Here is a 27,987-nt window from a genome sequence, read left to right as displayed (position 1 = left end):
ATATATAATACTGGCCTAAAAGCTAACCTCATCTCTATCATGTATATCAACTGCGCATGCGCTCTGGGGGCTTGTGTCAAGATGGCGAAAAGTGGTCCCCCCACCACTCTCCCGTCTAAGAAGAGTGGTGGGGGGACTGCTTTTTGGTCGCGGCTGCGCGACAGCCAAAAGCGTCGTCTGTTACCACAGCGGTTCTCAAATACTATAGTCACTAGTCATGTATGTTGTAGCTATATATATACATGTGTGTATATAATATGTACCAGCTGATTGTTGCGCGATATAGTGGTTAAGTGCTCTGTTGTCTGTTCTGTCATTCCTGTCTCCTGTACCGGTGCTGATAACTGAGATACCAAGAGCCAAGCCAACGTTAATGCTGGTACTTATAAGTACTGACCAATGGCTTGACCTTGACTTCTCTTCAACCAACTGTGGCCTTTTTTCACCAAGTCAAACGATGAGGTGAGCAAAGATACTACTGTTAGTGCTAGCAGTTTGACAAGTAGCTGCTAAGCAGATCTGACAAGTAAACTGCATATTTCAGTTATAAGCCCAACAGTGTTTGGTGAGTTGCAGTGCTTGTTTTTTTATTTTCTTTTTGTATACTTTTTTGTCTCTCTTAAATTAGTATATAAATCAAGCAGGACTTTAACGTGGGATTGCTAACAAATGAGTAATTCCCATAAGTTTCCAGTCACAAAGTTGTGATTTACTTTTCCTGCAATCAAATCAACCAAAACAAAAAAAAAACTTATCAAGAAGCAAGAGGTTAAAATTTAGTTTTATCAAGCACAATTTTGGAGGATAATAAGAAAAATCAAGGGCTGATGAAGTTTGACAAGAAAATGTACCTGAATCTCTGAAATGATCGAATGGCTGTGAATTCCAGTTGCTTTAGAGGCTGTAGTAAAGAGTTTTTTAATAATTGTTGTTCACAATGGAGGTACAGAGAAAAGTCACTCAACGCTCTTATGAAAACTTGGTGCCATGTGATGCTAATAGCACAGTTAATAATAAAAATGAAGTTCAGACTTGCTCAAAGTTAACAAGTGCGCAGCTCATCATATTCCAAACATATAGTACAGTTGTGGCAGATGGTCTTTACGATTATTCAAATGAAGTAAATTATGAAGGTAAAGAAATTTCATGAAGCTGTAGATGTGACCTGGTCACCTCCAGTCCAGCAGCCCACCAACTTTCCAATTTTGCTGGCTGCAGTAACAGTTGCTCAGCAGTTGGATATCAGTTTTAGTATTGTAATGCCAGTTTGGATTTGTATTCTCTCAACCTGGAGGAGCCAGGCTGTATGATACGTACATCAAGATCAGTGTGCCAAGTGATCGAAGGTTTTGTCCTTTTTTTTATTCATGTGTACCTAAAATATTCGTAGTGTTGAGAAATTAAGTATGATAATTATAATTACCATCAAGATTTTACAAAATAATTTGGGGAGCTGGCGGAACGAATCCAGCTGGCATTATTGTGAGTTGCTATGATTGTGGAAAAATAATGATTCACTTTGCTGACAAGATGTTTGAGAACGACAGCAACTGTTTGATTAGCAGTCCCGACAAACACAAAGGTCCTGTGAGAGCACTGGACTTAAATCCATTTCAGTCTCATTTTCTAGCTACTGGTGCGACAGATAGTGACATTTATACTTTGTATATTAATTGGACAAATGAGCCTATGTCTCCTAGTTCCAAAAAAATTTACCACCTGAGGATGTACTAGATGAATCATGGAATACACGAGGTACGTTACATGGCAACATTTTTTTTTACACATTCATAATTGACATTAGAGCATTTTGTTGTTTACAGTGCAACACATTCTTGCTTCAACATTTTCACAGCGTTGTGTCATTTGAAGAAGAATTAAGCCATGGTAATACTCACCGATGCCAATTCAAGAGCCTCTATAAGCATTATCATCAGGAATTTTAACATAATAATTCTTCATCATTATTGAAATATAAGTGAGATGGAAATCAGTACACTGACATCCTGATATATAGTCACACAGCTGTCTCTTGCTTCAGAAGAGGATTAAACTCCAATTATTGAACTGTAGGATTTGAGATTTGCAACCACACCGTAAAAACATTCCAAAACCATCGAAGGAAAGTAATATCAATTGCCTGGAATCCTTATTATTCTGATCTTCTCAGTTATGCAAAAGACAATAGAATTCTCTCTTGGAATCCTAATTTCGATATTCCAGTACGTAGCAGTTAAATTTTTCTTGCAACTCTGTTTTTTATTGTGTGATGCTTATTTTTTATTACAAATCTTATTTTAGGGTGGTGATATTGTTGGCTAATTGGCTCAAACAAATCATGGAAACTTAAATGTATCTTAGTGTCCTAGATGAGCTTGCTTGGTTGTGAGTACTACTTCATATGGCCAGGCAATAGTATACTCTCTGTAAGGTGGAGCTGACCATTGATCTGCTGAAACGTTGAATAAAATGTTGATTTATTTCCTGGCATGGACCCATTTCCACAAGTCTCACCGATGATGCAAACAGAAGTATATTATGAAAATAATGCTGTAGAGTCCCCAGTCTCTGGTTTAATGGTAGCTAACTATGCGAATAATACCATAGTTGAAGTTATACCTTTTATTCAACTAACAATGAGAGTTGGAAACAAAAATAAATTAGTACCCGAACCAAATAATATACCAATTAAGTCAGACTATACACCTGAAATTCATGATCAAACTGATAAATTCCAACCACTCCAATAATTGTAATTAAAACGCTTCCAACTACTGTTCTCGTAATTTATGTAGCTCTACTAGAAAAAAGTAAACATTTGCAATTGACCAAATTGTTTAAAGAGATGCTACTTTAAAAAATTTAAGTATTAGTTACATTTCAACATTTTTACAAATTAAAGCTAATTTTTTTTTAGAAATAAACATTTTATTACACCTGGATCTGTCCTTACTCTTTTCTTCCATTATCCTTTTTTCACGATATTCTCTATTGGATAACATTTTTCTTTGAGCTCATAAATAGAGAAAACATTAATCATACACAACGTTAAATATCAAAAGAAAATTGCAAAATCTACACCTATAGAAATGATGTAAAGACAAAGACAAGATTATTTAAAGAGTAAAAAAAAATAGAGAGGTAAATATAGAGATGAATAAGAGGGTTAGTCGAGTTATTAAATTGTATATTCGTTTATTTACCATAAATCAGTTATTAATCAATTTTTTTTTTTTTTTTTTTTTTTTTTTCTTTAATTTAATGATTTTAATTTAGGAAACGTTTTTTTTTTTTTCGTCACATTTTTTACAGTAAATCTTTCTCTTTTAAAATTGCACCTGACAATGAATTTGCAAAAGTTGGACTCAACAATAGCTTAATAAAAAATCAGGTAACTTTTAAATGAATATTATGTATACACCGGGTAAGATTTGCTCAAGATTGACATAAATATATTAATCTAAAATTACAAGAACATTCTAAATAATAATTAATTTAAGTACTGGGAAAGAAAGCGCCAGTTAAAAAAGCCTTGCTGTTTCGAAGACTTTAACAGTAAGTAAAATAATTCTTATGTAAGCAAGCGGTGGTGATAACTAGCCCAGCCATTTATTAATTCATTTAATGAATAAATTATTCCTTCGGCGAGCAAGTGACGGTGAAAAGTAGCTCTACCATTTATTAATTTACTTAATAAATATATTATTTCATTGGCAAGCAAGCGGTACCAACAATAAGTTTAGCGATTTATTAGTTTATTTGATTGATAAACTTTTTCTTTGACAAGCAAGTGACAACAACAAGTAGCTCAGCTTTTTGGTGGATTATTGAGTTAATAAATTCATTCCTTGGTGAGCAAGTAGTGGCAATAAGTAAATTAGCTGTTAATTAATTTATTTGATAAATTAATAACTTCTTTGGCGAGCAAGCGATGGCAGTTCATAGCTCAGCTATTCATCAGTTCAGTTAAGAAATAAATTATTCAGTTGGGGAGCAAGAAATGCCATTAACAAGCCCAGCTAAATTTCCAAGTTTAATGAATAAATTATTTTTTTGCTGAGCAAGCGAAAGCGAAGAGTAGCTCAGCTATTTATTAATTTGTTTAATAAATATATAATTTCTTTAGCAAGCAAGTGATGGCAATAAGAAGCTCAGCTGTTTATTAGTTTAATAAACTAATTAACTCTTTAGTGAGCAAGCGACAGCAAGGAGTAGCTCAGCTATTTATTAATTTTTTAAATGAATTAATTCTTTCTTCGGCGAGTAAGCGACGGCGATGAGTTGCTCTACTATTTATTAATTTACTTGATGAATATATTATTTCTTTGGCAAGCAAACCACGGCAGTAAGAATTTCAGCGATTCATTAGTTGATATGATGGATAACTTATTCCTTTGGCGAGCAAGCAGTGGCAATAAATAGCTCAGCTATTTATTAGTTTATGCAATAACTCAGATGATTCTTTGGCAGGCAAGCGATGGCAAGAAAAAGCTTAGCATTTTGAAAGTTCATTAAATAGATAAAATATTTATTTGATCAGCAAGAGACGGCAAAAAGTAGCTCAGCTACTTATTAATTTATTAAATAGATAAAACAAAATCTAAAAATAGATATATCTCTATAGCGGGAATGCGACGTTAATGAGAAGCTCAGCTATTCATTAATTTATTTATTAAATAAATCATTTTTCTAGCAATCAAGCAGCTGCAAACAAAAAGCTGAGCTTATCATTATTTTATTTGGAAACTACATTTTTTCTTCGGTGAGCGAGTAACGGCAACTAGTTGATAAGCTATTTATAAATTTATTTATTAAATAAAGCATTTTTTTTGTAAGTAAGCGACGGCAATGAGTAACTCTGATTTTTAATAGATTATTTAATAAATACAATATTTCTTTGGCGAGCAAGCGGTAGCAATAAATAGCTCAGCTTTTTATGAATTCCTTTTATTGTTAAACTTATTCTTTGGCAAGCAATCGTCGGTGGTAAATAGCCCAGCTTTTTATTAATTCATGCAATAAATAAATTATTTCTTAGGCGAGTAAAAGCGGTGGCAATAAGTAAATTAGCTATATAATAGTTTATTCATCAAATGAATTATTTTTATGGCAAGCAAGTTTCGGTAATGAGAAATTCAGCAATTTATTTGTTGGGAAAAATCGGGTTTCATCTGGTGCATATTCGATCAGGGAATCACGAGTCAGCCAATAACGCTACGCTTATGATGGCTTTTTTACTGCTAGCCTACAGATAAACTTTTTCTTTGACAAACAAGCGACGACAACGAGTAGCTCAGCTTTTTGATGGATTATTGAGTTAATAAATTTATTCCTTGGTGAGCAAGTAGTGGCAATAAGTAAATTAGCTGTTAATTAGTTTATTTCATAAATTTATAACTTCTTTGGCGAGCAAGCGATGGCAGTTTATAGCTCAGCTATTTATCAGTTCAGTTACGAAATAAATTATTTATTTTTGGAGCGAGTGACGCCAATAAAAAGCCCAGCTTTTGATGAGTTTATTTGATAAATAATCTTTATTTTTGGCAAGAAAGTGATGGCAATGAGTTACTTATCCATTTATTAGTTTATTTCATAATCAAATTAATTTTTTGGTGAGCAAGTGACGGCAACGAGTAGCTCAGCTTTTTGTTAGTTTATTTAGTAAATAAATTTATTCCTCGGCGAGCAAGTGGTAGCAGTAAGTAGCTCAGATTTTTATTACATTATTTGATAAATGGATTATTTATTTGATGAGCAAGCGGTAAAACTAAGTAGCTCAGCTTTTTTATTAGTTGAATTGATAAATAAAAAATTTTTTTTGGTGACAAATCGACGGCAAGAAGTAACTTATCTATATCTTAAATTTATCAAGCAGATACATAATTTCTTCAGCGAGCAAGTACCGGAAATAAGAAGTTTAGCTATTTATTAATTTATTTACTGAGTAATACATTCGCTTGGCAAGCGAGCGATGGCCTTACATAAAATCATTCATACAATAGTTTATTTGTCAAATAAATTAATTTTATGGTGTGCAAGTGGCACCAATAAATAGCTGATTTATCTCTTAGTTTACTTGATAAATGATCTATTTTAGTAGCGAGCAAAAGACGCCCTAAGGTCATCTGCTATCTATTGATTCATTTAATAAATATTCTACTTTTATGTACGACCATGAAATGGCAATAATTTAATTAGCTGTTAGTTACTTTTCTGCTATGTTTATTTCTTTTTTAGCCAGTAAGCGAATTTAACAAGTAAATTATCAAATTATAAGTTTACTTAATAAATAAAATATTGTTTTGGTAAGCAAGCGACGGAAATAAGTATTTTATCCCTTGACTAAAATGTTTGATTAATAAGATACTTTTTTGGCGAGGAACTGATGGCAAGGAGTAGCTTAGCTTCATTTTCAGTTTGTTTAAAAGTGAGATTATTTTTTTAGGGAGCAAGTGGCGGCAATGAATAGCTGAATTTTTTTTAAGTTTATTTGATGCTCTTATTATGTATTTTGCGGGCAAGCCGTGGCAATAAGTGAATCCTATAATTAATTTATTTAATATGTAAAATATTTTTTTTGCCACAAAGTGCCGGCAATAAGAAGCTCAGCTATTTATAAGTTTATTCAACAATTAAAATTTTATTCTGATGAGAGCAAAGGACGGCGATGAGCAGCTCAACTTTTTATGAGTTTCTTTGATAAATAAACTTAATTTTTTGCAAGAAAGTAATGGCAATGAGTAGCTTAGTTATTTATAGAAGCTTGAGAAATAAATTAATTCATGGGCGATCAAGCGGTTGCAAAAAGTAACTCAGCTCTTTATTAGTTTATTTCACAAATAAATTACTTTTTGGCGAGAAAAAACGATCTTATTTTTTGGCAATAAGTAAATTAGCTATTTAGTAGTTTAATAAATCAATTCATTCTTTGACAAACAAGAAACAGCAAAGAGTAGCTTAGCTATTTAATATTTTAATTCAAAAATAAATTATTTTTGGGGCGAACAAGTGGTGTGCAATGAGTGGCTTAGCTACTTATTAGTTTAATAAAAAAAATTAATTTTTTGGCAAGAAAGTGATGGAAATAAGGAGCTTAGCTATTTATTAGTGTAATAAATAAATTTATTCTTTGGTGAACAGGCAGTGGCCATAAGGCAATTATCTATTAATTAGTTCATTTAATAAATATGTAACTTCTTTGGCGAGCAAGCAATGGCAGTAAGTAGCTAAGCTATTAATCAGTTCAGTTAGTAAATAAATTATGTATTTTTGGAGCAAGTGACGCCAATAAAAAGCCCAGCTTTTGATGAGTTTATTTGATAAACAATATTTATTTTTGGCAAGAAAGTGATGACAATAAGTAACTTAGCTGTATATAAATTTATTTTATAAATAAACTATTCCTTTGGCGAGCAAGCAGTGGCAATAAATAGTTCAGTTATTTATTAGTTTATATATTAACTAAGATGATTCTTCGGCAGGCAAGTGATGGCAAGAATGAGCTTAGCAATTTATAAGTTTATTTAATAGTTAAAATATTTATTTGATCAGCAAGAGACGGCAGGAAGTAACTCAGATTTTTAATATATTATTTAATAAACGAAATATTTTTTGGTAATCAGCCGACAGAAATAAGTAATTCAGCTCTTTATTAGTTTGTTTGATTAATAAGATATTTTCTTGGCGAGAAACTGACAGCAAGGACCAGTTTCGCTTTTTTTCAGTTCATTCAATACTTAAATTATTTCTTCTGCGAGCAAGTGGTGGCAACACGTTGCTTAGCTATTTATTATTTTATTTGATAAATAAATTATTTTTTTTGGCGAGCAAAAGCGGTGGCAATAAGTAAATTAGATATTTATTAGTTTAATAAGTAAATATGATTCTCTGGTGAGCAAGTGGCATCAAAATGTAGCTTATCTATTAATCAGTTCAGTTAAGAAATAAATAAATTATTTATTTACGTCGCAAGAGGTGCCAATAACATGCTCAGCTAATTGTTTGTTTAATAAATAATGATTTTTGGTGGGACAAGCAATCATTGGCAAGGAGTAACTCAGCTATTTAATTATTTATTTATTAAGTAAATTCTTCTTTTGGCGACCGAGCGTTTATCCATTCAATAAACGAAAACTAAGGTAAGCTACTACTTGCTGACAGTTGCTCATCAAATAAATAATCCATTTATCAAATAATGTAATAAAAATCTGAGCTACTTACTGCTACCACTTGCTCGCCGAAGAATGAATTTATTTACTGAATAATCTAATAAAAAGCTGATCTAATCGTTGCCGTAACTTGCTCACCAAAAAATTAATTAATTTCTCAAGCTTATATAAATAACTAAGCTACTCATTGCCATCACTTTCTTGCCAAAAATAAAGATTATTTATCAAATAAACTCATAAACAGCTGGGCTTTTTATCGGTGTCACTCGCTCCCAAAATGAATAATTTATTTCTCAACTGAACTGATAAATAGCTGAGCTATGAACTGCCATCGCTTGCTCGCCAAAGAAGTTATAAATTTATTAAATAAATTAATTAACAGCTAATTTACTTATGGCCACTACTTGCTCACCAAGGAAACGAATTTATTAACTCAATAATCCATCAAAAAGCTGAGCTACTCGTTGTCGTCGCTTGTTTGTCAAAGAAAAAGTTTATCTGTAGGCTAGCAGTAAAAAAGCCATCATAAGCGTAGCGTTATTGGCTGACTCGTGATTCCCTGATCGAATATGCACCAGATGAAACCCGATTTTTCCCAACAAATAAATTGCTGAATTTCTCATTACCGAAACTTGCTTGCCATAAAAATAATTCATTTGATGAATAAACTATTATATAGCTAATTTACTTATTGCCACCGCTTTTACTCGCCTAAGAAATAATTTATTTATTGCATGAATTAATAAAAAGCTGGGCTATTTACCACCGACGATTGCTTGCCAAAGAATAAGTTTAACAATAAAAGGAATTCATAAAAAGCTGAGCTATTTATTGCTACCGCTTGCTCGCCAAAGAAATATTGTATTTATTAAATAATCTATTAAAAATCAGAGTTACTCATTGCCGTCACTTACTTACAAAAAAAATGCTTTATTTAATAAATAAATTTATAAATAGCTTATCAACTAGTTGCCGTTACTCGCTCACCGAAGAAAAAATGTAGTTTCCAAATAAAATAATGATAAGCTCAGCTTTTCATGTTTGCAGCTGCTTGCTTGCTAGAAAAATAATTTATTTAATTAATAAATTAATGAATAGCTGAGCTTCTTATTAACGTCGCATTCCCGCTATAGAGATATATCTATTTTTAGATTTTGTTTTATCTATTTAATAAATTAATAAGTAGCTACGCTACTTTTTGCCGTCTCTTGCTGATCAAATAAATATTTTATCTATTTAATGAACTTTCAAAATGCTAAGCTTTTTCTTGCCATCGCTTGCCTGCCAAAGAATTATCTGAGTTATTGCATAAGCTAATAAATAGCTGATCTATTGATTGCCACTCCTTGCTCGCCAAATGAATAGTTTATTTATAAAATAAATTTATATACAGCTAAGTTACTTATTGCCATTACTTTCTTGCCAAAAATGATGATTATTTATCAAATAAACTCATCAAAAGCTGGGCATTTTATTGGCGTCACTCGCTCCAAAAATGAATAATTTATTTACTAACTGAACTGATAAATAGCTTAGCTACTTACTGCCATTGCTTGCTCGCCAAAGGAATAGTTTATCTATCATACTAGCAGCCCCCCGTCTCGGCTTCGCCCGAGACTCGCTGAATGAAACACATGTGTGTTGACAAATAATATAGGACGTTTGCAGTTAAAAAACTTAATATCTATTTTTGACACTTTTTGCAACAAATAACTTCTTATTGAAAATATCGAAAAAAGGAAAAAAATTATGGTAAAAAGTATCGTGCATTCTTTACGTCATAAAATAGGTATTGGCTCTGAAAAGGGCCGTTGATTTTTACATGTTAACGTTATGATATAACAAAGGGTTATTTGTTAAAGCTGTAAAGATACAAATATATAATTTAAAATTATTTTTTCATTCACAAAATTTCAGTATACGTGACATTTTTAGTTTTATTTCCAGAAGGAATTAAAACAATCTGATGATAAGGATCACCAGTTCTTGAAAGCTCGACATACAATTGTCCATGTGAAAAGCAGTTTGAACGTAAATCTACCCCCACAAAATTATAAGTTTGTCCTTGCGACTTGTTAATTGTCATCGCAAAAGAAACTCTGACAGGAAACTGTAATCGCTTGAACTGAAAAGGTAAATCAGTTGGTATCATCCGAATTCTTGGAATAAAAGCTATTTGTCCTGATGCTAGACCTGTCAAAATAGTAGCTTCTATAACATTATTTCGCAGAGTTTTAATTTGCAGTCTGGTTCCATTACACAGGTTCGGTGGTTGAAGATTACGTAGTAGCATAATCGGAGCTCCAACTTTTAAACTCAACTTATGGGGTGGAAATCCTGATGGAGTTAGGGAGTTTAAAAACTCCTGAGGATAATTAACAACATCTTCAGATGCGATGACTGAATCAATAGAGAGGTACTCTCGAGAATCAGCTACAAACTTTTGAAGAATAATATTGTTAATTTCCTCTGCTGTAGAATTTCTTGGTGAAATTATCGCTCTCTCACATAACCGTTGGTATGATTTGTTTGATAAATTTTCAATGTCTGGGTAAACTTCAGAAATAAGATCATCGACAGTTGTAACCAGTTTTCCAATGGATTGATCTAGGGTGATAAAACCGTTTTCATTTTCCATCGTGCCATCGCCAATTTTTAATAGCTGAGTTGGAAATTCCGTGTTTCTTCCGCAGAGATGTGCTCTCATATTAGTACGTAAATGAAGAGACTCTACATAATGCCAGAGAAATGATGATTTTAAACAGGCATGAATAATATCAGCTCTAGTTCCTCTCGGAATTACTGGTAACGTCTGCCTAAAATCACCAGCAAAAACAAATGTAATGCCACCCATTAAATTCTGGTTTGATCTTAAATCTTGCAATGTTCTATTAATTGCTTTAATGTGAGCTCTGTGACTCATTGTGCACTCATCCCAAACAACAAATGTTGTATCTTGAAGAATTTTTGCAAGTGGGCCATTTTTGCGTATCGGGCACGTGTAATCTTCTCCGGAAAAAACACATAATGGAAGTTTAAAAGTGGAGTGAGCTGTTCTACCTCCACTCAAGAGAGTGGCAGCAATGCCAGAAGATGCAACAGCAAGGGACAGTTTTCCTGCCGATCTTGCTTGGGCCAACATAAGATTAATTAGGAATGTTTTTCCAGTGCCTCCAGGAGCATCCAGGAAAAAGACTTTTCCACCACTATTTAAGACACTATCAATTATACGATCAAAAGCTTGTCGTTGGTCTGGAACCAACTTAGGAAGATTTTGCTCAACGTAGTTATATAAATAGTTATGATGATAACCATGTCTGATGGAATGTTCCAAAGGATCATTAGTACAGAGTTCATCTCGAACCGGTGAGTTTAGCCCAAATGCAGTCAAATTTTTTTCTGAAAGAGAGATGATCTTGTCTTCTACTTCAATTAAACCTTTGTTGAACACTTCTTCAGAAAATTCAACTTCAAAATCGTTGAGTTGAATTCGTCGAGAGTGAAGAATATCTTCACATAATTGTTGTTTAAACATATCCCACAAAATTTGAGGTTGCGATGGCTCACAAAAAACTAAAATAATAGCAAATAAGTCACGTAATTTAGATGGATTCTCAGACAAAGCAGCATCTGCGAGTGTGTTTTTCCATTGATCATCATTTTCCAATAAACCAAGTGCGTAACAGGCAGCTTTGAAAGTTGCGTAAGTAACACCATCAACGGTTTTTAAGTACTCAAATGAAGTTGGGCCTCGAACATATTGAAGTAACATTCGAAGATGGAAGCATTCCGACTGGGTGGGATGAATCGTATAAACTCTACCTATAGCTGAATCTTTTTTTACTCCTGGCCAGCCTGGAACATCTTTACCCTGTTTTCTTTTCACAAACTTATTACTGTCCCATCGGTAATAGGCGGCAACTTCGGAATACAAAAGAGTTTTAGCAAAATCATCTATTACGCAAAGTTCAAAAAACGCCATCAACGTTGTTTTTCTCAGATTTTCGAGAATCTGTTGAATGTTTTGCTGATTTATGTAAACTCTTTGATAATTTTCAAGGTGAACATCTAAATGTAAGACTGGAGGATACTGTGCGTGAATCTCAAAGTCAAAAAAACGCCAAAATCCCTCAGAGGAACAAATATAGCGTCCATTGGCATAGTTTGCAATTTCGTCAATGTTTCCAACTGAAAAAGTGGCACGGTCCGATCCTTTGTTGATATATTTGCAAATATATTTAATTGCTTGCACTGAATGACAAAATTCGACGTTAATATGTGCATTGAAACATCGTGATAAGACGGGTGAGTACGGTACAACCCAACGGTTATCAATCTGTACTTCTTTGCCACGAATTGTAAGTACAGAACTATGACCTCCATCTGCAGGGGCTTTTCTACGATAGGTTGGGTAGCCATCATCTGCAGTTAGGGTTTCTTTAACAAAATTTCGAGGAAACTTTTTTGTACATTTTCCATTATCCATACATGGTGAAGCCATGTTGAATTCACCGCAAAGTCCATGAATCATACTTTTCGAAATGATACTGAATAGCAAGGGATCTTGTTGAGGATCTGGTAATTCAGCTGAAATGATCTTGTCTATTTCATCCGGCTGAATTTTTGTTTTAAGTCATAAAAGTATGTGCACATGAGGTAGCCCTCGCTTTTGCCATTCGACACTATAGATCCAAGCATCAACTTCCCCGTATATTGCTTTCTTGGTGAGGACATCTATAAGTTTCCTTAATTTTAAGTGAAAAACCCTTGAAACAATGTCATGCCTGTCTGAAGGTTTTTGATTTTTGTGTAATTCATTTTTTATTTCCGACCACTCAGGGTTACACGTGAAAGTGATAAATAAATATGGACGCCCAAACCCACGTACGTAAGCCATTGCATCTTGAATTTTTTCATGCATATATCGTGGTGAGCCAGTGAATGAGGATGGTAAAATTACAGGCTGTCCGATACTGGAGGGTTCAATGTTACGATCATTATTTATTGCATCTCGTAGATGAATGTAACTTTCAGCACGCAGTTGTTTTTGATGTGTTCGCAAGTAAAGTAAACGCTCTGTGATCATTTTTGCCATCATATCAACAACAAATTGATTGAGCAGGTTCTTATAATAAAGTAGGTAATTTATATGATCATTTTTTAACATAAACCTATAAGAGTAGAACTGCATGCAAGAAACAGTTTTGTTTGAAACACCGTGAAGTGGTACATCAATAGAATATCCATTTTCTCCAAAAACAAACATAAGAGGATATTGCAAGGAGTCATAGAATCGGTGAAGCTCAGAAACTCGCTCCAACCGCCCATGTCGACCATGTAAAATAATGTCTCTAGGACCTTTTTCCTCGTTAACTATTAGTGCAGCAACTTCATTCACTCTAGGCGCATTGTATCGTCCTCGATGCTCCCCAACAGGAGTTCGATCGGCATGAATAATCAATTTTAAATTTTCAAGTTCATCTACTGTTCGAGAGTCATAATTGGATTTAAAAGTTCTTATAAGAGGATTGCAATCATGCATCACCTTTTGTAATGATTCAATCAAAGTTTTTTTTAGGGCATTATCTGACCGAATAGAAATTTGTTCAGCTTCAGACATGAAATAGATTTGTAAGCACTGCGGACTCTTGTTCTGTTCAGGAAGTAAGCTACCTATCAAGTGGTATACTTGACCTTGGATTTTGAAAGTTGGCATAAAGTTTCCTTCTCTAATTTCTTTCCCTCCAAATGACGTCATTTGGAATTGCGTATTGTAACGTCTGTCGTTATCAAGGAAATGTTTTGATAGGGGGTGTTCGTCCATTAACAGACATCTTAACAATTCAGGAGGATTTTCTAGTGGATCAAGGGAAACTTTACCACCAGAACAACAGAGCCCTGGAGCTTCATCTCTCCATTTTTTAGCGCCACAATGAGTGCAAATAGAAACCATTCCGCCAATTTGAATGGATGGAAGATTTAAGTAATCAATATCAGGATTGTAACAGAAAGCGGATCTGTCACTTAAGTAGTTGTTCAATCGTCGATTTTGCCGTTGCTGTTCTACTCTCGATGAATGTTCTGCATCAGTTTCTCGACTCCTAAAGTTGTAAACATTTAAAGCATTAGAAGTTCTCCTCCCGATTCGCCCTCTTGCGATTCGAGGCATTGTTAACAATTTTTGCGCGCCGCAAAAAGGCTGTTTTTGTTATACTTTGTCAATTACAATATATACTTTAGCAGGTGTTCAACGTTTAATGGCCCTGAAAAGGGCCAATGAGATTGACCAAGTTAGCTGAACGCTAATCTTGGAGGAAAAGTAATTTCTGGCCTATGTAATTCGAGTGCAGAAAGTCGTCGATGGCCGGGGTTCCCAGACTCACGACAAACAGCTCTGCTCTTGATGTCTGCCAGTAAATGACTGACTTAGTTTTGGAATAAGCTGTCTTTAAATAGATCCCTGTTGGACGAATCGTTGCAATTCGTTTAAAGACATTTATCCAAAAGTACAAATAAGATTATTTTTGGCAAAGTGGTTCAACGTTTAATGGCTCTGAAAAGGGCCAATGAGATTGACCAAGTTAGCTGAATGCTAATCTTGGAGGAAAAGTAATTTCTGGCCTATGTAATTCGAGTGCAGAAAGTCGTCGGTGGCCGGGGTTCCCAGACTCACGACAAACAGCTCTGCTCTCGATGTCTGCCAGTAAATGACTGACTTAGTTTTGGAATAAGCTGTCTTTAAATAGATCCCTGTTGGACGAATCGTTGCAATTCGTTTAAAGACATTTGTCCAAAAGTACAAATAAGATTATTTTTGGCAAAGTGGTTCAACGTTTAATGGCCTTGAAAAGGGCCAATGAGATTGGCCAAGTTAGCTTAATGCTAATCTTGGAGGAAAAGTAATTTCTTGCCTATGTAATTTGAGTGCAGAAAGTCGTCGGTGGCCGGGGTTCCCAGACTCACGACAAATAGCTCTGCTCTCGATGTCTCCCCGCAAAGGGCAGATCTATGTTTGGAAAAGTAGTTCAACGTTTAATGGCTCTTAAAAAGACCGATGAGATTGAAAGTTACTTTACGGTAAAATTTATTGATGGCCCTGGAAAGGGCCGATTTTTATCTTCATTTTTTTTTTTACTAACGATGGAGAGCTGGTGAGGGTCAATTATTTGACACGCTTTATCAGGCGTTCGATAAACGGCAAATATTTGCCGCTTCACTCTGCTCAGTTGACGGGGATCGCGGAGCTCGGGTGTCTGGACCCGAGGTTGCTTCGTCCTTGCCCTTGGAGTCTCTGAAAAAGGTGAACGCGCTAGAGGAAGGTATGTAGCCGGCCGAACAAAATCTCGTTTCCGGGTCGTTCCCCGGATCACTATCTGCTGACTGTTAGTCAGGGTAGTGGGCCTGAAGAATATCTTCTTCGTGGGGTTCCTCTCGCGACCAACTTTTGAGGAGGAGGCTGGTAAACTTTCCAGCTGATATGTCTGCTCACACTCCTCATGGTTGTTCTGCTTGGCTTGCTCTTCTAGAACCAGGTTGGATGGAAGAAGGGCTTCGAAACCTTGTATTGTTGGTGGAGCAGGTTGAGCTCTGGCCGGACGTATCCTGGTATTTCGCCTAAGACGTTGATGTTTTGAACGCCTATTTTTCCGTGGCGTTCGGTTATCTTGGCGATTCGGGGTTAAAGCCGATGTATTTCGCTTGTCCATGAACGAAGCGTGTCAGCGGTAGCCGGGATGCCCAGCTTCACGACAAACACCTTTATTCTTAGTGGACTGCCGAAAAACGACTATGGAAATCGTCGTCTAAGCGGGGCAACTTATAACCACTCTTCACTATCATTGATTGCGGGTGGCTTCAATTTTACCTCGACGCCAACTAGCGGATCCTACTGAACTAAAGTAAAAAGCAGGCGTATTTTTGCAAAAATTTGAGCTTGTTTATTGTTATTGTTATTAAATTTTTCAACATAAAAACCATACTAAAACCATCTAGGAAGTGTCAAGAATCGGTATGCAAAATTTCAGCAAAATCGGTTCAGTAGTTTTCGCGGTTAGCGATTACAACGGTTTTAGCGACTTTGCTTTATCTATTAGTAAGATAAACTAATAAATCGCTGAATTTCTTACTGCCATGCTTTGCTTGCTAAAGAAATAATTTATTCATCAAGTAAATTAATAAATAGTAGAGCAACTCATCGCCGTCGCTTACTCGCCGAAGAAAGAATTAATTCATTTAAAAAATTAATAAATAGCTGAGCTACTCCTTGCTGTCGCCTGCTCACTTAAGAGTTAATTAGTTTATTAAACTAATAAACAGCTGAGCTTCTTATTGCCATCACTTGCTTGCTAAAGAAATTATATATTTACTAAACAAATTAATAAATAGCTGAGCTACTCTTCGCTTTCGCTTGCTCAGCAAAAAAATAATTTATTCATTAAACTTGGAAATTTAGCTGGGCTTGTTAATGGCATTTCTTGCTCCCCAACTGAATAATTTATTTCTTAACTGAACTGATGAATAGCTGAGCTATGAACTGCCATCGCTTGCTCGCCAAAGAAGTTATTAATTTATCAAATAAATTAATTAACAGCTAATTTACTTATTGCCACTACTTGCTCACCAAGGAATGAATTTATTAACTCAATAATCCACCAAAAAGCTGAGCTACTTGTTGTTGTCACTTGCTTGTCAAAGAAAAAGTTTATCAATCAAATAAACTAATAAATCGCTAAACTTATTGTTGGTACCGCTTGCTTGCCAATGAAATAATATATTTATTAAGTAAATTAATAAATGGTAGAGCTACTTTTCACCGTCACTTGCTCGCCGAAGGAATAATTTATTCATTAAATGAATTAATAAATGGCTGGGCTAGTTATCACCACCGCTTGCTTACATAAGAATTATTTTACTTACTGTTAAAGTCTTCGAAACAGCAAGGCTTTTTTAACTGGCGCTTTCTTTCCCAGTACTTAAATTAATTATTATTTAGAATGTTCTTGTAATTTTAGATTAATATATTTATGTCAATCTTGAGCAAATCTTACCCGGTGTATACATAATATTCATTTAAAAGTTACCTGATTTTTTATTAAGCTATTGTTGAGTCCAACTTTTGCAAATTCATTGTCAGGTGCAATTTTAAAAGAGAAAGATTTACTGTAAAAAATGTGACGAAAAAAAAAAAAACGTTTCCTAAATTAAAATCATTAAATTAAAGAAAAAAAAAAAAAAAAAAAAAAAAAAATTGATTAATAACTGATTTATGGTAAATAAACGAATATACAATTTAATAACTCGACTAACCCTCTTATTCATCTCTATATTTACCTCTCTATTTTTTTTTACTCTTTAAATAATCTTGTCTTTGTCTTTACATCATTTCTATAGGTGTAGATTTTGCAATTTTCTTTTGATATTTAACGTTGTGTATGATTAATGTTTTCTCTATTTATGAGCTCAAAGAAAAATGTTATCCAATAGAGAATATCGTGAAAAAAGGATAATGGAAGAAAAGAGTAAGGACAGATCCAGGTGTAATAAAATGTTTATTTCTAAAAAAAAATTAGCTTTAATTTGTAAAAATGTTGAAATGTAACTAATACTTAAATTTTTTAAAGTAGCATCTCTTTAAACAATTTGGTCAATTGCAAATGTTTACTTTTTTCTAGTAGAGCTACATAAATTACGAGAACAGTAGTTGGAAGCGTTTTAATTACAATTATTGGAGTGGTTGGAATTTATCAGTTTGATCATGAATTTCAGGTGTATAGTCTGACTTAATTGGTATATTATTTGGTTCGGGTACTAATTTATTTTTGTTTCCAACTCTCATTGTTAGTTGAATAAAAGGTATAACTTCAACTATGGTATTATTCGCATAGTTAGCTACCATTAAACCAGAGACTGGGGACTCTACAGCATTATTTTCATAATATACTTCTGTTTGCATCATCGGTGAGACTTGTGGAAATGGGTCCATGCCAGGAAATAAATCAACATTTTATTCAACGTTTCAGCAGATCAATGGTCAGCTCCACCTTACAGAGAGTATACTATTGCCTGGCCATATGAAGTAGTACTCACAACCAAGCAAGCTCATCTAGGACACTAAGATACATTTAAGTTTCCATGATTTGTTTGAGCCAATTAGCCAACAATATCACCACCCTAAAATAAGATTTGTAATAAAAAATAAGCATCACACAATAAAAAACAGAGTTGCAAGAAAAATTTAACTGCTACGTACTGGAATATCGAAATTAGGATTCCAAGAGAGAATTCTATTGTCTTTTGCATAACTGAGAAGATCAGAATAATAAGGATTCCAGGCAATTGATATTACTTTCCTTCGATGGTTTTGGAATGTTTTTACGGTGTGGTTGCAAATCTCAAATCCTACAGTTCAATAATTGGAGTTTAATCCTCTTCTGAAGCAAGAGACAGCTGTGTGACTATATATCAGGATGTCAGTGTACTGATTTCCATCTCACTTATATTTCAATAATGATGAAGAATTATTATGTTAAAATTCCTGATGATAATGCTTATAGAGGCTCTTGAATTGGCATCGGTGAGTATTACCATGGCTTAATTCTTCTTCAAATGACACAACGCTGTGAAAATGTTGAAGCAAGAATGTGTTGCACTGTAAACAACAAAATGCTCTAATGTCAATTATGAATGTGTAAAAAAAAATGTTGCCATGTAACGTACCTCGTGTATTCCATGATTCATCTAGTACATCCTCAGGTGGTAAATTTTTTTGGAACTAGGAGACATAGGCTCATTTGTCCAATTAATATACAAAGTATAAATGTCACTATCTGTCGCACCAGTAGCTAGAAAATGAGACTGAAATGGATTTAAGTCCAGTGCTCTCACAGGACCTTTGTGTTTGTCGGGACTGCTAATCAAACAGTTGCTGTCGTTCTCAAACATCTTGTCAGCAAAGTGAATCATTATTTTTCCACAATCATAGCAACTCACAATAATGCCAGCTGGATTCGTTCCGCCAGCTCCCCAAATTATTTTGTAAAATCTTGATGGTAATTATAATTATCATACTTAATTTCTCAACACTACGAATATTTTAGGTACACATGAATAAAAAAAAGGACAAAACCTTCGATCACTTGGCACACTGATCTTGATGTACGTATCATACAGCCTGGCTCCTCCAGGTTGAGAGAATACAAATCCAAACTGGCATTACAATACTAAAACTGATATCCAACTGCTGAGCAACTGTTACTGCAGCCAGCAAAATTGGAAAGTTGGTGGGCTGCTGGACTGGAGGTGACCAGGTCACATCTACAGCTTCATGAAATTTCTTTACCTTCATAATTTACTTCATTTGAATAATCGTAAAGACCATCTGCCACAACTGTACTATATGTTTGGAATATGATGAGCTGCGCACTTGTTAACTTTGAGCAAGTCTGAACTTCATTTTTATTATTAACTGTGCTATTAGCATCACATGGCACCAAGTTTTCATAAGAGCGTTGAGTGACTTTTCTCTGTACCTCCATTGTGAACAACAATTATTAAAAAACTCTTTACTACAGCCTCTAAAGCAACTGGAATTCACAGCCATTCGATCATTTCAGAGATTCAGGTACATTTTCTTGTCAAACTTCATCAGCCCTTGATTTTTCTTATTATCCTCCAAAATTGTGCTTGATAAAACTAAATTTTAACCTCTTGCTTCTTGATAAGTTTTTTTTTTGTTTTGGTTGATTTGATTGCAGGAAAAGTAAATCACAACTTTGTGACTGGAAACTTATGGGAATTACTCATTTGTTAGCAATCCCACGTTAAAGTCCTGCTTGATTTATATACTAATTTAAGAGAGACAAAAAAGTATACAAAAAGAAAATAAAAAAACAAGCACTGCAACTCACCAAACACTGTTGGGCTTATAACTGAAATATGCAGTTTACTTGTCAGATCTGCTTAGCAGCTACTTGTCAAACTGCTAGCACTAACAGTAGTATCTTTGCTCACCTCATCGTTTGACTTGGTGAAAAAAGGCCACAGTTGGTTGAAGAGAAGTCAAGGTCAAGCCATTGGTCAGTACTTATAAGTACCAGCATTAACGTTGGCTTGGCTCTTGGTATCTCAGTTATCAGCACCGGTACAGGAGACAGGAATGACAGAACAGACAACAGAGCACTTAACCACTATATCGCGCAACAATCAGCTGGTACATATTATATACACACATGTATATATATAGCTACAACATACATGACTAGTGACTATAGTATTTGAGAACCGCTGTGGTAACAGACGACGCTTTTGGCTGTCGCGCAGCCGCGACCAAAAAGCAGTCCCCCCACCACTCTTCTTAGACGGGAGAGTGGTGGGGGGACCACTTTTCGCCATCTTGAAGCCAACACTGGCTTGTGACTTGTGTGTCCGCAGAGCGGAAAAAGCTCACGTACTCAAAAATTATAAAACAATAACACGTAAGGATTAATAGTAAAGAGTCATATAGTATTTATTGAAAAAATTCACACCATTTTGTGTTGAACACTCTTGATAATGAGGCTCTAGACTTATTTACCACTTATTTATAATCAATATAAATTTTTAAAACGATAATATAACTTGAGTTTTTATAATTGAAGTACGTAATAATGAAATATTCACTGTTTTAATATAGTATGTTTGTAAGTATGTATGTATCAGGGGATCCATTGCAAACATTTTTAAATAGCCGTAAAACTTTGTTTACTTGTACGAGTGAGTTCTAATCAATTTTTATTTTATTTCCAGATTTTTTTTTTTATGTATCTAAGCATTTATTTTTTTTTTCTTTTTTTTTTTTTTTTCTTTTTTTTTTAAAGACCCATAAGAATTAAACACGTATTGAAACTAAATATGTTTAAATTATTTCAAGAGAAACACAACACGTACTTTTTTTAATTATCTGTTGCAAAAGTTCTAATAGTGCTTTAGCGTAATCATAAAAGAATGTGTAAAAAAACTGAAAATCATTGAAGAGAGACAGGCTACTTAAAAACACAAAACAAAATTCCATCGAGTTTCAATCATCTCGAATCTCGAATGCACGTTATTGTGTCGGTAATACCGACCACATGAAGTGGGAGGAGGGAATGATGGACTCATGGACTTATGGATAAACAATTTCCCTATACCTAATCAGTGCATGACATTGTGTTTGTATTCGTAATCATCAGTCGTGGCATCGTTATATTATATAATCATAAGTTTTGAAAACGATCGAAAGAAGCCGGTGCTAGGATTCCTATGATTCCCAATCAAAACGATCCATATGGAAATCCATATAGAAAATCCATATGGATTTCCATATGGATTTTGTTCCAAATCGCCATATGGATAATCCATCAGGACAATCCACACGGATAATCCATATGGCTCTCAATTTTAATTGATCGTGATTCAGTTTATGTAAAGTAATTATGATGACAGTTATACATATTATATATTTATATCCATATCTGCGATCCGTACTGCGAATTTTGCAATACATGTTTCAAACTCCTTCAAAGTTTTTGTGCATTGTTTAAAAAAAATGGCCCTGTACTGAATATTTGTGGATATAAAAGAAGACTTAAAAAAGTTTTTCAATACCATTTTTTTTCATACAAATTTATTCAATTTTATATTTTATTAAATGTATAATACACATATCATCAATTACCATATTACAAACATAATGATAATGGTTACATAACAGAATAAGGCAAAATGTATACGTACAATATCGTATGAGTTAAGCATTGATGAAAAAAGAAAAAACTTTTGAACAGTTTTTGAAAAACATTAAATAAACAATTATTTATTTAAAAACTGCAAAGTTATAAAAAAAATTAATAAATATTTAATAATACATAGAATAGCTGTTACTAAAAAAAGGGTTTGTAAAGTAAATAATACTGATTTGGTTAAATGAATAATTTATTAATGAATATAATTAATAATTAAACCACTATACTTAACAAACAGTGAATGGATATTTAAATAAAAAGCAATGAAAATAAATAAGTACTTCTCAATAAGTATTCAATAATATATAAAAAAGCTGCTGCTAGATACATTGTCTTTACGTTTTAAATAAAAATTATTTAACAATATAAAAAAATAAGTCTATTGAATAAATTTTTTTTACCTCATACAAATTGTTATTCTACAAAATTAATAAATAAACAGTAATTGAAAATGTAATTTGAAAATAAATTACGAACCGCAGCATAACATCAAGTAACCGACTTCTACATTTCGGGAGCGCACACAGTGCAGTGGACAAGGTACACAGTTCGTGTTCAGAATATAGCGTGTCAAATCTGAATAAAAGAGTTTTTTTTTCGAAGAATTAGTTACAGAATAAGAAAATGTGCAAAAATAAAATTTAATGTTCCTTTTTCACATGTATGGCGTTTGTAAAAGGGACTAGCGCAGCGTGGTCAGACGGGCCTGGGAAAGGGGGGGGTTATAATACTACATAAATTTATGTACGCATTACGTGTACTTTATATAAAATTTTGTTAAGCTTGTTCATGAAGATTTGTATATAGCCTTTAACATTCATCAAAAACAGGCCAATATAAATTTCCGTATGGATTTCTATATGGATCATCCACATAGATTCCCATATGGATCACGTATATGGATTTCCATATGGATCATTCACATGAATTTCCATATGGATCATCCACATGGATCATTTATTTATATTTTTACATATATTGTTTTATAGATTTTTAAACGGATAATTCCAATATATTTTGCGTTCGCATATTAAGTTTAATTTTGCAAATTGATTTACAAAACTGTATTTTTTAAATACAATATTTTCCAGTGGACCAAAAAGGGTGCTGCCATTAAACTACAGTGCTAAACTATAGTTTTTTTCTGTCATTGCATGCGAACTATTGCAAAGCTTATCGGGCCTATTATGAATAATAAGGATAAAACTTCAGTTAAACGACACACTGTAATCGAAAAAGTCGATACACACATAGTTATTGAACATAATTACTCGTCAACAAAATATCTGTAATAATTATTGCAGCTCACGTTTATACAGTTAATACACTAATTATATATGATCACAAATGCATAGAGTTCTCAAAAATCTGACAAGCCTGTTATTTTCTCCCACCATTGCATCGGCTCTACTGTCGTTCTTTTTTACCACCTTCAACGACTAGCACACAGCAAATATACAAATACTTTTATTAAACTGACCTCTTTCTTGTCAACGATTACAGTAAATTTTTTCAAAAATTTATAATCGACACCAGATCCATCCACAGATAAGGCTCTTTCCACACTTTTGAATTTTGTGATGATTTCTTGCAAATGATGAGCGTCATCAATTTCATTCGATGAGGCTTTGTTGTGGTCGTGAACAGCAGCAAACTCATCATCGCTATATACAATAAAATTGTTTCCCTTCTTCGTAGCTACTTCGTTTTCCTGGTTTTCATCGTCTGTACCGCTAAGTGCTCTTTTTTTTTGGGAATCGAAGCAGCTGACAATGTCTCTTGTCTGGCTATTAAACAATATTACAATCATTTTTGGACCGTCTTATTTTAATATTTTATGAAACTTGTAATAACTCAAGTAAAAGACTTGAAGACCCAAGCGAAAGTAATTTTAGTAAATAAGCGATTATAACTGATAATAAAAATTAATTAAGTCTGCAAAGGAAACATCACAAATTTTAATAAGTATTACTATGAGTTATTATCTTTTTTTTTGTATCATTTATGATGACAAAGGTACAAAAAAATATGTAAGGAATCATAACTTTAACAAACTTATTCTACTTATAACTTATTGATTGTATTATTTATTATTGGTTATTGAGACACAAATATTTACGGAATCAATAAGAACTTGTGATTTTTGTACGTTGAAATTGATTCTAATTATAAATTGTTACTACTATTTAAGAGGAAATAGAACCATATTTCACAAGTATAAATGTTTGACAGCTCTACTAGTGGCAAATAATAGATAAGTATTTAACCAATCTTAACTTTGGACGACTCAGCTAAAAATATTACTGCTTAATATTATGATAAATTAGCTTACATGTACATTTGAAGTGTTGCTATCTGCATAGCATTAAGTACATCGCATAAGCTTAATTTTTAGCTACTTATATCTATACTAACTGATCATTTATTAATAAAATACTAATTAATGAAGATGCCCCCCAGGCCCTAATGACATACGGCCCTCTGCGCTTGATTCTCCTCTAAATATAGTTGAAAGTGTAACGTTTTGTCAATCATCATACCTGATTTTGTTCCACTGCTTTTTGGTGTATCACAAAGATCGACGGAGCTTTGATAATTATTTTCTATCATATCAGATACATTTTCCTCCTGCTAAAAAATTATATGAGATATGTTTGGTCTCTTAGTACATTATTAATTTTCTATTATAATTATAAATGATTTAATTATTTTCTATACTTACAACCACGGGTAGCCATAGTCGTTCAAATAAGATCAAGGCTAGCCATGTCTGTTGTAAGAGATACTATAAATCTACCATATTAATTGATACGATTCATCGTCCGTTACTCCAAAGAAATTTACAATATTAATATAAATAAGAAATAATTAATAAGAATAAAAATTTATTTATTCATTTTTTGTTATTTTTGTTTTTTAAGAGAATATATTTAGATTAACAAAAATCCTACTGACGGTGGCTAAAAGCAGTTGTTGTATTATACTGTCAATCAACCAGCTGCACTTTATACATTATCACTTGTGATCAGTATTCGCTAAAATGATTTGTACTTGGGAGGAATTTTACGGACTACCCAAGGTAGTTGTAGGGCAAAGAAACTTTTGTTACAATTTTCCTATAATGTTGTGTAGGAATCAACATTAGCAATATTTATAATGAGACACAATATGTAAAGTCTTAGAGAAATAGTTTCAGAGATATTAAATTTTGAATTTTGAACTTGTAACACAGTAGAGATAGGAAAGCATCTGAAGTATGGTCAAATTATAAACAAAATTGTTTATAGTTCTTCAACGCTTTTTACAATTTTTTTGACAGAAAAAAAATGTGACAATGATTATTTTTCATAAAATAAATACCAAGTCTTAAAAAGCCAGTCGACATAGTTCTGTAATATTAGCTTTTTACAGTTGAAAACTTCCGTACAGCGGCATAAGAAAAAAAACAGCTGTATATTGGAGAATTGTACATTAGATGGTGCAACTATGCCTTAGTAAAAATGGCGTCGTTCACGTGTAACAGTATACTTGTATATAAAATTCCAACTTGTGTGCCTATACCTATTCTATATATAGGTAACTCGTATGTACAATTATACTGCTACACGTGAACGACACCATTTTTTCTAAGGCGCGGTTGCGCCATCTGACGAATGAGGCGTATGGCACGCACTATGGGGATGGCGACCTAGCAAGCTTGGCTCAGATGGCGCCAGGGAGCCAAGACTCCAGCCAATAAGGTTGAAGAAGAAAAATCATACATTCTGTATATCTATATACATGGTATTCATCTTCCGCTCACTGCAGACAGTAAATATGTATATAGGTATACAAAATGTATGATTTTATTTCTTCAACCTTATTGGCTGGAGTCTTGGCTCCCTGGCGTCATCTGAGCCAAGCTTGCTAGGTCGCCATCCCCATAAGCACAGTGAGTACCATCGACAATGACACTGGATGTAGAGATATTTAAATTGCTAGGTAGTAGAAATAAGGAAGCCCCTACAACTTATGATAATCAAACGTTAAGTGCGTGGTGGCTCAGTCTGCTAGGTTGATAATATTCATCCGTAACAAAATAACATAATGTGATTACATAATTTTAATTAGTTTTTTTTACCTAATTAAAAAAATGATGTATATTGTTGAAGTTAAAGAAATATAACATTTTTCCAAATTGAACAAAATTTTATTTTCTAACATGATTTTATGACGTGTCAAAATGAAGTCACGCTTTTCCAAATCTGTTACGCGGTTCACGTAATTTTACTTAGAGAATAAATTTTACGATGTAATTTTATTGCGTAATAAGGATATGTGATAATTTTTAGATAGGAACAGTATGACAGTAGATGAGGGTGAATAGTTATGTCACAAAGTCCGAATATTAATAGAATACATTTTTCAGAAATTTGATGTGTACAGACGACACGATATACAAGAAAATACTAAGCTTAGCATTACTATTCTATAATTAGTGTTATAATTCTACTTACCGCTTCCTTACTTATTGGAGGGGAATGAGAATCATTTTTCCCCATTCTGTTACTTGAAATGCTTTCCGTGTTTAACTGACATTTCGGAAAGGGAGTAGGAGAGCTCCTTGATCTTGAAATATTTGATTTAACATACCTTACGATGTTTCCTGTGAATGTACATAACAATTATTAAGCATTATAATACGTCAACAGAACAAATTATGCCTATATATATCTTCTTTTATTATTCAACTCTTAGAGTGGGGCTCGCACCCCCTCCTGCACTTAACGCCCCCCTCCGCAAAATAAGGAAAAATTCTATCGGTATCAATATTATTGTCACACAGTAAAACAATGACCGAAGCTGGCTGTGGCCTCCTTGGCCACCACGCACAATTTTTACAACCCCTTCCCCCAACAATATGAGGGAAAATTCCGAAAATTTGTCCAATACTTTAATCAAATAAAGGACTCCGTTATTTTTTTGTGACTCTCTCGCACCCCACACATTTTTTTCCATCATTCATGGAATTCTAGAAAACATTGAGAAAAAAAGTGAATGCAAAGAACTTATATTATTAATTATCACTTTCCGATACTTGACTTTTGAAATTCATTACAAAACTTATATTTATTAATAACTGGTAATAATAGATTATTTTGATTGCATTACGTAGTATACCAGATAAAAAAAATTATAAAAAATAATATTTTTTCCAGGAACTTGTTGTACAAATCGATCTCGCAATTAAAAAAAATATAACTAATGAGCATTTATGAATTTTAATAACTTTTGACAGTTAGTTGTAAATAATAAGTTTTAATATTTGTCTGAAATCAAGACATTAAACTGTTATTTTTTATTATTTTTAACTTAGTGATTAAAACAGTTATTATCATCCCTGGTAGCACAGTCTTTGTAATTCTTACGTACTTCTTGCACAAGATTCACATTGACAGCGAAATTGTGTAAGTCTGCATCTAGTCTGCTTTTAAGATCTTGTGTAATTCTGATGCACAATGGGTGAGCAAGACTATTATTGCGTAAGAAGTGCACAAATTTGATGATCAGTCGAGTGCGTTGTCTTGATTTCACGCACTCCTGATTGCGGCAGATTGGCGCAAGATTTGTGTGCAGGCAAGTGCGCAAGACTCTTGCGTAAGAAGTGGGCAAATCTGACGGTCAGTTAAGGGCGTTATCATTCTGATTTGACGCTGTTTTCGCCGAGTCTCAGCTTCCCGTTTTCTCAGAGAACCTGGATAATTTTAAATTAATTTTTTATGAGGCTATACGTCTGACTTACTCTTAAAGCATGCAAATTAACCGCAAGTCCGCATGGTTCTGGGGTTAAGATATTTAATCAAACATTGATTTTACAATAGTTTTACAACACATTTACAAAATGGAAAAATAAAAAAACAACTAATTAAAGCAGCTCGAAGTTGTCTGTGTAAAAAAAAGGTGAGTGAGAAAGACCAGGAAAATGAAAGAGAGAAAGAAAAAAAAGACGCTAGCATGCTAGGCAAAACTCGTGCAAAGGGTAAATAAACTCGTGTGAAAAGAACTCGTGCAAAAATACT

General features: G+C 33.6%; 1 protein-coding gene and 2 long non-coding RNA genes across 5 annotated transcripts; 1 reads left to right on the top strand and 2 right to left on the bottom strand.

Annotated features, from left to right (window-relative positions):
• Positions 1-258: 258 nt before the first annotated feature.
• Positions 259-2,822, top strand: LOC149373116 (uncharacterized). 2 transcript variants are annotated; one of them, XR_016293444.1, is made up of 4 exons: positions 259-565; positions 645-1,755; positions 1,824-2,222; positions 2,302-2,822. It is a non-coding gene; the product is annotated as an uncharacterized LOC149373116 (long non-coding RNA). The 2 variants fall into 2 exon arrangements; XR_016293443.1 differs by having other exon boundaries at positions 259-1,755; positions 2,302-2,817.
• Positions 2,823-10,024: 7,202 nt separating this feature from the next.
• On the bottom strand, positions 10,025-14,337 carry LOC106637457 (uncharacterized). The gene is made up of 5 exons (XM_089597925.1): positions 13,129-14,337; positions 12,511-12,783; positions 12,288-12,419; positions 10,273-12,180; positions 10,025-10,030 (listed from the first exon to the last, which is right to left on the bottom strand). The coding sequence occupies exons 1-5, from the start codon at positions 14,335-14,337 to the stop codon at positions 10,025-10,027; spliced, it is 3,528 nt and encodes a 1,175-aa protein (XP_089454051.1).
• Positions 14,338-17,815: 3,478 nt separating this feature from the next.
• On the bottom strand, positions 17,816-20,381 carry LOC149373115 (uncharacterized). Of its 2 annotated transcripts, XR_016293446.1 has the most exons (4): positions 20,075-20,381; positions 18,885-19,995; positions 18,418-18,816; positions 17,816-18,338 (listed from the first exon to the last, which is right to left on the bottom strand). It is a non-coding gene; the product is annotated as an uncharacterized LOC149373115 (long non-coding RNA). The 2 variants fall into 2 exon arrangements; XR_016293445.1 differs by having other exon boundaries at positions 17,817-18,338; positions 18,885-20,381.
• Between the last annotated feature and the right edge of the window lie 7,606 nt (positions 20,382-27,987).

Source organism: Copidosoma floridanum, unplaced genomic scaffold (genome assembly GCF_036245765.1).
Source record: "Copidosoma floridanum isolate Cflo_tuat_1 unplaced genomic scaffold, Cflo_Japanese_pri ptg000040l, whole genome shotgun sequence".
Lineage (NCBI taxonomy): Eukaryota > Metazoa > Arthropoda > Insecta > Hymenoptera > Encyrtidae > Copidosoma > Copidosoma floridanum.
The sequence above is the reverse complement of the archived record's forward strand: the minus strand, read 5'-3'. Positions and strand labels throughout refer to the sequence as shown.

Excerpts from the sequence above, each read along its gene's own strand:
- LOC106637457 (XM_089597925.1), bottom strand. The coding sequence starts at position 14,337 with ATGCCTCGAATCGCAAGAGGGCGAATCGGGAGGAGAACTTCTAATGCT. Across the intron at positions 12,784-13,128 it reads CCTCCAGTATCGGACAGCCT|CCGGATGAAATAGACAAGAT; the intron begins GTAATTTTACCA and ends ACAAAAATTCAG. Across the intron at positions 12,181-12,287 it reads TTCCTCTGAGGGATTTTGGC|ATTCTCGAAAATCTGAGAAA; the intron begins GTTTTTTTGACT and ends AACATTCAACAG.